The sequence below is a fragment of the Amborella trichopoda genome, chromosome 13 (assembly GCF_054954075.1).
Source record: "Amborella trichopoda isolate Santa Cruz 75 chromosome 13, AtrichopodaSantaCruz75HAP2 v2.0, whole genome shotgun sequence".
NCBI classification, from domain to species: Eukaryota; Viridiplantae; Streptophyta; class Magnoliopsida; order Amborellales; family Amborellaceae; genus Amborella; species Amborella trichopoda.
The window spans coordinates 9,832,135-9,843,227 of NC_142348.1; the positions used below are offsets into that span (position 1 = coordinate 9,832,135).

General features: G+C 37.3%; 1 protein-coding gene across 1 annotated transcript; it reads right to left on the bottom strand.

The window, feature by feature from the left end:
- Window positions 1–208: 208 nt before the first annotated feature.
- LOC18432187 (delta(7)-sterol-C5(6)-desaturase) lies at window positions 209–10,576 on the bottom strand. Its single transcript, XM_011624302.3, has 4 exons — window positions 10,464–10,576; window positions 9,783–10,133; window positions 8,223–8,528; window positions 209–744 (listed from the first exon to the last, which is right to left on the bottom strand). Exons 2-4 carry the CDS (start codon window positions 9,997–9,999, stop codon window positions 452–454), a joined length of 816 nt encoding a protein of 271 aa, XP_011622604.1. The 5' UTR covers window positions 10,000–10,133; window positions 10,464–10,576; the 3' UTR covers window positions 209–451.
- Between the last annotated feature and the right edge of the window lie 517 nt (window positions 10,577–11,093).

The window sequence follows — 11,093 nt, forward strand, 5'->3', positions numbered from 1 at the left end:
CCTGTTTTTGGTACATTTCTCATCTTGGGTTGGCTGAGAGAGGAAAAAGCTCCCACAAACCTTGTATCTCTCAGTGTTATGGTGTGTGTGCACTAGGATGCATGCACATGCACATGCACATGCACAGAGAGAGAGAGAGAGAGAGAGAGAGAGAGAGAGAGAGAGAGAGAGAGAGCCTGACTGAATCAACACTGAAGCAGGACCATCATTGTTCCAATGTCCAGCAGCCACCATAATAGATATAAAGCAATTTCAGATCATTCAGAATCCCCAACCCTATCTTGAATTGTGATTGTTGTGGAACAATCCAACTACCAACCAGCACAACAAAACCAAAACAAGGAAATATACATCGCATGATGGCAAGCACATATAAGACATGAGAAAGAGAAAAATAAAATACCCAATATAGAGCATGCATCACTGCGAAAATCCACCAGAGAGAGAGAAACTATGATGCCTTCTTTGGCTTTGAAACGGGATCACTGAGGGTACCAAACATCCAGTCCATCCAAATAGTATAATGTCCATAGTTGTGGCGATAGGTGGTATGGTGTATGGTGTGGTAGCCAGCACCCATTACAGGCCACACATTTCCATGGATACAGTCATGTATATTGGTAGTCCACACCCCCTCACAAAAGAGCAGCAGCTCATGCGTAAAGAAATGGGTCGGAACGATGAAGAAAGCAATAACATGTGGCAAAGCTTGTAGTACACCATCAAGAGGATGGAAAGCCAAACCTTCAGAGAGAGAGGTCAGAATAGGAATCATTATTTCTCTTGTTCTTCAGTAGAATCCATGACTATTTGAAGGGAACCAAAATAATATCCATAAATAAAAATAAGATTCGGTTAATCTAATGGAGGAACAACCCCTAAGTTAAAAGATAATAAAGCCACGACATGGTAAGCAAGCTTGAAAACAGCAACAGTTTAGCACAGTGATAAGTAAATTGACAACATAAACACATGGTGAAACAGAAGGAAAAGTGCTTCTATAATGTGATTTCGATTTTATGCTCTTTGTGCCTTTGAGATTTATTTATTTGCTGGTGTTTTTACCCAGAAGGAAAATCTGCTCACCCAAACAAAGTTGACCTACCCAAAAGAAGCAGACATTTATAAAGGGACCAATGGGATTCTGAGTTGTCCTTATCAAGTAGTCACTAAGAAAAAGATAAGTAGGCCTAAAACGAAAGTCATTTAAGAAAAGGCAATTATCAGTAATCTTACTTTACAAAAGTTATTATGGCTAGAGGTTCAATAATTGGAGATGGAGAATGCCTACGATATGTTTTAGTGGTATAAGACTATAAATATTATCTTAAATATTAGAAACCAGTAAAAATCAAGTATAATGGCATACTCAATTGCAGAAAAGAAACATACAATGGCTTTGATTGTACTAGAATTAACTTGATCAACTAACTAAACAATTTTCTTTTATTTTTGTTTGTATCATTCAACTAAACGGTTATCTAATAAACGAAAACCAAAGAAATAATCTGGGCATACGAGTTGAAGGCAATCCAGTGTAAATTTCTTGAAGGCAATTCCAGTGGAAATTTATTTTTCCCCAACACTCTGAGAGATGAATAACTTAACATTTTACCCATGTCTTTTGATTTAATTTCAAAATATCCATGAAAAACACATGGTCCTAAGTCGGAATACTTGCAAAAGGGTAAATGTTGGACAGTTTATATCTCTTTGCTATTTTGATAGATTTCTGATTCCTTTATAACAAGAATCCACTGGTATTTTGATAAAAAAATTATTCCTTGACAACAAGAATCCACTGTAGAAGGGGTTTCCTCCAAGCATGAGGTGTGATTAAGATGTGTCATTCATGCAATTTTAGCTTGTAATGTTGTCATCGGCAATCTAGTATTCACTGTCAGCAGTACACCGCAACTTACCCATTTCATATATTGAGGATATTATAGTCCTAGACAAATGAAGCAGCTCTCCTTGAGGGAGTGGAAGTAGCCACAGGACGGTCTGTATACCCTTTGATTGTAGGACTATAATGCAATTAGTCGGATTACTGAGCATGTCAGGACCCTGTGGAGAGTAAGCGAAGAATGCTGGTTGAAATGCTTGAGTTGGGTGAGCACCGGCCGGTGCAATTCCACCATGTTCTTCACAGTGCCAACATGAACCCTGATGCTCAGGCTCAGAAGTGGAGTAACTGGAATTTTTTTTGTTTCTCTAGCCCAGAGACCTAGAGATACCAACTTGGCATCTTGGTGGTCTTGTGGTTCATTTCAAGTAATAATATTAATTTGTTCTATAAAAACAAAAGGTCTTTCATTAAAAGACCTAAAGAACTTTTGTCCCAATATATTCCGTAAGAATGAAAATTAACCCCAATGAATTTCATTTCTAATTTTATACTGCAGCTATGACAAATTTTACAGAGTATCAGCTTTCTCTGAGGGTTTAATTATGAGTTATTGATTTCTCAATCTAAGTCAACATAAACTAGGAGTAAGAGGCATTACAATTACATGTAGTACTGGCATTCACTCTCTGATTGTTAGATCATAAGCTATCAAAGTTTAGACCCTAGTCAATCTAGCAAGGGTGTTTTGACAGGTACAGGAGATACTTAATTTAACACTACAACCAAATGATTTCAAGATATTAAAAGAACTACCCATCTGTCCATATCCATGCAAGAATAGGCAGGAGGGGCACTTTAAAATTTATCCCCTCCACAGTATACCTCCTTTATATATATATATATATATATATATAATCATTGTTTACAAGATATTGGTATTGGAAATATTCATATCTTGCTTTCCATTCAAGATAGAAAATAATACATCGGAGTTGTTTATATCACAATATCATAGAAATTGCCAAAAGAAAAACAAATGTTTTGAAGACCAATGTTATGAAAGTAAATAAAAAAACTGGTTTTTTCCCTTTTCGGGGCATATTGAAAATTGCCCCCGCCACCAATCATGACATGATAAGGAAAATCAGATGGCGCAGTGTAGGAATCACCATCTTCTAAGCAACATTGATTAGGGAAAAGAAAAAGACCTTACAACTAAACTAAACAAAGAACTCGTACAAGGCCATGGAATAAAACTTATTCTGTTTCAGTTATACAGGGTTCATACGAGCCCATGGAATACGACTCATTCTTGTACAGTTCATACAGGATTTCAAAAGTCGCTAATTAACCCATTGAATGAGAAACACATCATATTGGGTGCGTGAGGAATACATCTCCAATCACAGACTGCCAAAACTAGTATGTGGGTTTCTGGTTACTGCATGGCCGAGTTAATATTGCTGCACAAGCAGCATTACACAAACTTACAGATGACAGAGAGCAGTAGCACAAACTCAAGGTTGATAGATAGCACACCTCATGGCAAAAGAGGGTGGATCAAGTTGTGCCATAAGGTAGCAAACACATTAAGACAAAGACCAGCTGGAATGAACTGAAAGAAAAAGTCAAGAAAGTGTGGACACAAATCCTATATGTAGGGCAAACTAATCCTTCTCTTAGAAAAGGCACCAGTTTGTTCTCAAAGGACATGTAGATCCCCAACAGCTCAAGTTACGGAACTAGTCCATATCATAGTAGTATGTTTAAATATTAAATCATCATCATCATCATCAAAGTATTATCCTAACTATTTGGGGTTGGCTACACGAATCATATTTTGCGATTCTGCTCTATCAAGGGCCATACTTTCAATGAAACTATAAGTACCCATATCTTATCTCACTACTTCCACTATGTCCTTTTGGGCCTTCCTCTTGCCCTTTTAGAGCCTTACACTTGAACCAAATCGCACCTCAAGTGTTGTATTAGGTCAGCGCTTCACATGGGGGAGATTGGCATTGACTTGCTGACAACAAGGTGATAAGAACAAAGAAAATGCCAGACAAATAGAGGAAAAGTATTGTGGTACCTATTTATAAGAACAAGGGAGACAAAAAATTGTGCAAACAATTGAGGGATCAAACTTATGAGCCACACTATGGAGCTTTAGGACAGAGTGATTGAGCAATGACAAAGGCACGAAACAAATGTATCAAAAAACCAATTCAGTTTTTTGCCAGGGAGGTCAACAACCAAGGCTATTTTCCTACTTAGGCAACTAATTGAGAAGTTTAGGGCGAAGGGAAAAGACCTCCACATGGTCTTTATTGATCTTGAGAAATCTTATGATAGAGTATCTCGAGATTTAATTTGGTGGGAGTTGGAATAGAAAGGAGTCTCCAGACACTACGTCGACTTGGTGAGAGATATATACAATAGTACACGAATAATTAATGGAGAGACGAGTGAGTTTGCAATGACAATAGGTCTACATCATGAGTTAGCATTGAGCCCATACTTCCTTGTCTTAATTATGAACGACTTAACTAGGCACCTACCTACAAGATGAGTACCGTGGTGCATGTTGTTTGCAGGTGACATAGTTTTAATCGACGAGACCCAAAATGGTGTCAACAAAGTTAGAACTTTGGAGGGATGCTTTAGAATCTAAAGGTTTTAAAATTAGCTGAACTAAGACAAAGTATATAGAATACAAGTTTAGTAATAATAGGAGTAGAGACGAGGAAGTAGTTAAGATTGACGACCAAGAAAGAAGAGTGCACTTTCGATATATTGGGTTGATAATCCAAGAAAATTGAGAAAAAGATGTCGCACATAAAATTAGAGTTTGGTGGGAGAAGAGGACATGTGCAACCAGGATTTTATGTGATTGCCAAATACCAATGAAAAGGAAGGGCAAGTTCTATAGGACAGCTGTGAGACCATCTTTGTTCTATGGGGCGGAATGTTGGGTGGTCAAAAAATAATATTCCTATAGAATGAGTGTAGCGTGAGATGAGGATGTTGAGATGGATGAGTGGCAAGACAAGAACAGATAGAATTCGAAATGAATACATTCAGAAAAATTTTGGTGTAGCACTAATAGACGATAAGATGAGAGAGAGTAGACTTAGGTGGGCTGGCCATGTGTGGCGCAGATCCAGTACAATACCTATTAGAAGGTGCAAGTTAGTTTAAGTGGAAGGCTTAAAAAGGATAGGGGGTAAGCCCAAAAGGACATGTTTGGAAGTAGTGAGAAAAGATATGGAGACTTATCGCCTCACTAAGGGTATGGCCCTTAATAGAGCAAAATGACAGACTAGGATTCATGTAGCCAACCTCAATTAGTTGAGAAAAGACTTTGACGATATGATGATGACGATGGGTCATGGCTAGTAATGGTCATAAACTGGAATTAAGTCCAAGTGATGTAGGTACATGATATGGGAATCAAATAGCTAAGACTTATTTTGTGCTAACAAAATATCGTGATTTGACTTTTTAGCACAGTAAAAAGAATTTCTTATTTTCATTAAGTTTTGTTTTGTGGGGTCCAACAACCAGTATTTATAAATAGGGCTTATATATTTTTTATCGGTACAAAGGTCATAAATAGGACTAGCAATAAGCCGAGCCAGCCCTAGCCCAGCCCAGACCAGCCCTAGTTCCCTTATAAGGCTGGCCACCCTTGCCTGGACACGGCTGAAGAGGCCCTAGCCCAAGCCCACTCCCAGCACATTATGGGCCGGGATGGATATAATAAGCCTAGATAAAAGAAGAGCACAAAAAGGGAAAAAGGGGCGACGTGGTCCTCGAGCGGTGGTCACTAGGCCATAGCCCGGCCCTCAAGCCACATTTCGTGGCCCAATCCCAGTTCGTTAGGGCCAAGCCGACTGGGCAAGGTAGCCCAGCCCTAGACTTAATGTGTCTCCTCTTCTAACTATTGCAATAGGGTGATTAGGATCTAAGTGATGATAAACGAAAGTCAATTTACCAACATCTTTATCAGTGTTTTAAGCATCGACTACCATTTAGTTTGGGTGCAATAATAACAAAATGAGATTATATAATCAACGGAAAAGAGTTTTATCTTCAATAAGTTTTCATTGTTTCATTCAAGAAATGATGTATGCCATCAATTATTATGTCCTTGCATACACCTGCAAAAAAGATTTGCAAAGAGAATAACATCATCTTAGACAGCCTGTGGTTCCGATTTAAAGGGACAACAAGCCCAGTACACAAAAATGAAGAAGATACCCATCCTTCTCATGTTCCCAATTTAAGGAACCAGGTTACACAGAAAGAAACGCAAAAACTTTGAAGATTCCAATGGTAAAAAGATGTTAAATTAAGCTAAGAATGGGCTTATGGGGGATGGCCAGAGAATGCCTAAATTCAAGTTGAATAATTGTGCAGTGATTCTCTCTCTCTCTCTCTCTCTCTCTCTCTCTCTCTCTCTCTCTCTCTCTCTCTCTCTCTCTCTCTCAAATGGAGAATTTCTGACTAGGTTCACACCCTAAACCACCTAAGATGAGGTATCATAAAGTATCCTCTTCTATGAAGATTATTCCACTTCCCTTTGGATCTCAACATGCCATTTTTCATGTTGAGAGATTTGTAGCTCCTGAATCTTTCTGCATCATATCCCTTGTTTCTAATGTCCTTGTTTTCAGAAAAGGAAAACTAATCGATGCTCTTTTCCCTAGATAAAAAGAGAAATGGGTAGAAAATTGGTAAATAATGAATATAGTGAAAGGTACAGAGGACGTCTAGTGGACAAAGATTCCACCCAAAGGCAAGGAATAGATTATAAGAGGACCTTCATTCCAATGGCAAAATCACAGATAAATTGCTGGACTCAGTTTATGGTTGCAATTAGAAACTGGATGGCACATAAAAGCCTATAAGAAAATGTTAAAAGGCATCTAATTTCCATATGTTCTAGTTTATAATGACAATGGGTGCGTGATGCCCTGACAAGTACCAAGGTGTAAGATATGGAATGGAAAGCACAAAAAGATGCTTATATGAAGAAAATAGAAGGATATGGATACATCAATCTTTTTTCTATAGTTAGAAGCCATACAAATAGGAAAATATTTTTTGAAGCTTAAATCAATAAATTTATTGAGTTTTTCTTTTTACAAATTCATTAGGAATATTCATGGTTATCTCAATAATTAACTAAACATGAATGGTAAAAAAAGATGCACCAGGGGCATCATCAACCATGGCAAAAAAATGAATTGATTCTGGTTCAAGCTTTAATCCCATATCGTTGTTCCTTCATCGATTTAGATTTTTTTTTTTTTTTTAAAACTCCTTTTGTCAACCTTTTTCAAGCACTTCTCAAGTAAAATAACACTTAGAATATCGTACATTACAACAACAGGCATGTTATGACAATCTTGCTCACCAAAAGAGTGTGTACGCAAAAGTTGGGCCCAAACAAATGCCCCTAAGGCCCTAAAATGGGATCGGAAAACATGTAGCAATATACTTACATGTACCAGGCCTAAGTAACAAAGGAATTTTTACATTTTAAAAAGTTAAGTAATAAAGGCTGATTAAAGGATACAGAAGCAGAAAATACTACCACAGTCACTAAAAGATATTTAGCAACAAACTATTTATTAGACTCAAAAGCCACAATGAGTAACTAATATGTACATGAGCTATTGCTCCTCACCTAGCAGTTGTATTCAAGAGTATAAGAACCATAAGATACCAAATTTATACACAAACAGTTTGTATGCATCACGTTCATTAGAATGCCCTAAAAGACAAATAGATGAAACCTAGAGAAGCAAACACACACCACAAAAACTGAGTTAGTAATGATGTCCAGCAATCCAGATGTTGAAATCCTAGAATTCATTCCTTCAATCTTTTCTTTCACATGAAAAAGCAGCCAAGTTTATTCCCGTGTTACATGAACTATATCTAGATAATCACACACAAGATATTCATAGGTTTCCCAATTCTTTTCTTCCTTACACGGATATCTTAGTTTTCACCCTGGAAGACCTCACATGTAACAAATCAAATAATCCCTATAACAATTATACTTCATACATAAGAATCAATATATTGTAAATTTGAAAGTACCAGTATACTTTACTAACAAAAAGTAGCATTCGTAACATTTAAAGAAAACAGCATGGTCAGCAATCAAAATCGGGATCTCACACAATGAACCATTAACTATCAGAAAGAAAAGGAAAGAAATTACAAGCTCAATTAACTCATCAAAATTTACAAATTGCATTTCCAAAAAGACCAATATTACAGTTCTTGAAACTAAAAAGAACTTGGGAGAAAAACCAAATCCATTACAAAAATGGATAAAGATAGGAAGGTTGCTTACCTGCAAAAGGAGAGAGTGTATCCTGCTTGTTGTAAATGTGATGAGTAGCATGAAGGTATTTGTATAAAGGCTTTATGTCATGCAATTCTCTATGCATCCAGTAAATCCCAAACTCCACGATAACTAGATATGCTATAAGAAGCGCAATATAGGCCAGCCATCCAACTTCACTAATACTTGAATAACATCTAGTCCAACCTTTCTCAACCATGTACTCTGAAACAGTTGGGAGTGACACGTACAAGGGCATTGCTTTCATGGTAACCCAGATTTGAAGGAGTATTGCCTCTTTTGAGGGTATAGTATCTAGAAAAAAATCAAGCGTAAACAACATTATAGCAGGAAAAATAATTTGAAGAAAGCATCCAAACAACATATGAAGGGGAGATCACTGCAATCAGATCCTGCTTAACCCATCCTGATATGAAAAAAGAAAAATGACTAATTTTGATGAATGTGACATACTACTGAGTGCAATTTCTTGGAGTTATGTGAATGTTATGCCAAAATAAGCAAGACTTGATGGGCTCAGGACACACACACATGCACATGCGCACACACACATAGAGGCAAATTTAAAAAGTCAAAAACTAATAGTAATAAATTTAAAACTGAACTTTCAAGAGATATAAACTAATACTCAGTAGGCAATTGAGTTTAAAAAAGAAGCCAACACCCTAAAATTTTAAAATACTTTTTTAGCTGGTATGAGGATGTTGAGATGGATGAGCGGCCAGACAAAAAGGGATAGAATTCAAAATGAATATATTTGGGAGAACTCGTTCAATAGGCGATAAGATGAGCGAAAGTAGATTTAGGTGGGCTAGATATGTGCAGTACAAATCCAATACAACACGTGTTAGGAGGTCCGAGTAAATTCAAGTGGACGGCTCAAAATGGGTAGGGGTAGGCCCAAAAGGTCACTGGTGGAAATAGTGAGAAAAAATACATGGAATTATGGCCTCACGGGCCCTTGATAGACTACGATTCGTGTAGCCAATAGAAAAAGGCTATTATGATGATGATGATGATGAAATCTAAAATGCTGCATTGAAATTTTTCAGCTGAAATTCGTGAAAGAGAGGCCAAAGAAATAGCAAATTCAGAACCCAAATCAACCACCTGAAATAAACCAAATACATTAACATGTAAATAAATCCAAATACATCTGACCAGAAGCTTCACCAAAAAAAACAAATGATTAGATCCTCAAATATCAAGCTAAAATATCCATTCAATGAAAACACAATGGCAGTGAAACCAAACTTAACTGACAACCATAAGTTTCCCAACCACACAAGTTACAGTACAATAACGTTCATTACATCGTAATACCTACCAATCTTTAAATCACAATGACGCCGCCAAATCTACCCAAGTAAATAGAAGGGCCAATGACATTGCAACGGCTAATACCAACAAAAAATTAAAACAAACGTAGAAGCAAAAAGAAAAAGGAAAAACCAATCACATTGCAATGGTTAATGACACCAGAGATGGCGGGTTGTCTCAAAAAAAAATCGAAAGAGGAGATGAAACCTTAAAAAGTAAACGAAATACCTTTAGGAAAGTAGACATGGCGCTTGAGATAGTAAATGTAGAAGCACCAGAGGCCACCAAAAATGAAGTAGACCAGGCTCCCTGCAATGTAGTTGCGAAGCCATGACTGCAATACATGTGCCAGAGGCTTCCATAAATTTTCAGGCAAAAGAGAACCCAATACAATGCTGTTGTACCAATCTGTTTCACTCACAAACAACTGCAAATATTCATCCATCTCTCCTCTGTTTTCTAGGTACTCCGTCGAAATATGGCCGTATTCCGGCAAAACAATGCCGGAAAACGGCAAAAGTTAGAGAGAGAATGTTGCCGAGAGAAGGAGAGAGGGATAAGCGCAAGGGCATGAGTTACCTGAAAAAGAAAAGAGAGAGAGAGAGAGGGAGAGGAGGTTAGAGAGGGGTTCGGAATTAATTACTAAAATTTTGAGAGAAAGCGAAACTAGAGAGAGAAAGTTGGCCGGGGCTCTTGGCTGGAGCGATTAATTACTACAATTTTTAGAGAGAGAAAACGGAACTAGAGAGAGAAAGTTGGACGGGGGTTCTTGGCTGGAGTGGGGAGATTAATTACTAAAAAATTTAGAGAGAGAGAGAGAGAGCGGAAGTATAGAGAGAAAGTTGGACGGGGGAGAGAGGGGAGGAGCTGCTAGAGAGAGAGAGAGAGAGAGAGAGAGGGAGGGCGGACCGTTCAGAGACACAGATAAGCTCATAAGACAAACGGAAAGGCTTGTACCGTTATACGTATTAATTTAGAGACAGAGCGAGAGAGCTTTCGTATTTATATATATATTTTTTAGTGAGCCGAGACGAACATTGGGACCAAATTATATGCTTCCTTCTTTGTCCCTACTACATAAATTTCCCAAAGTATCCTCCTAAATCATTAAAATTATTTACGTGAGTATACGTTCAAAGAATAATAAAAAAGGCGATTTATTAAAAGGAAAAAGTTGATATAAGGTTAATTCGGGATGCATATCAAAAATCCATAAGAAAAAGTTTATTTTAATATTAAAAAACCCTCTAATTGATCATCGATATTGAGATGCATGAATATGAAAAAAAAAAAAAAAAGGATTTTGAGTCCCAGAAATAATGCATCTTGCAACAAAGATTAGGAAATTTTATTACTAACTCAAAATAAAAGTTACACCATTAGAAATTAACATAGAAGGTAAAGAAGCCCCCTCTTGGCCAAAAGATTCGCCACTGAGTTAGCTTCTTTATTTACATAGATGAAAGATATTGAAAGGGTTTCAACCAAGTCCATAATTTATAGCCGAGTGCGGCGAAGTTCCCAATGAACTTTTGCTCA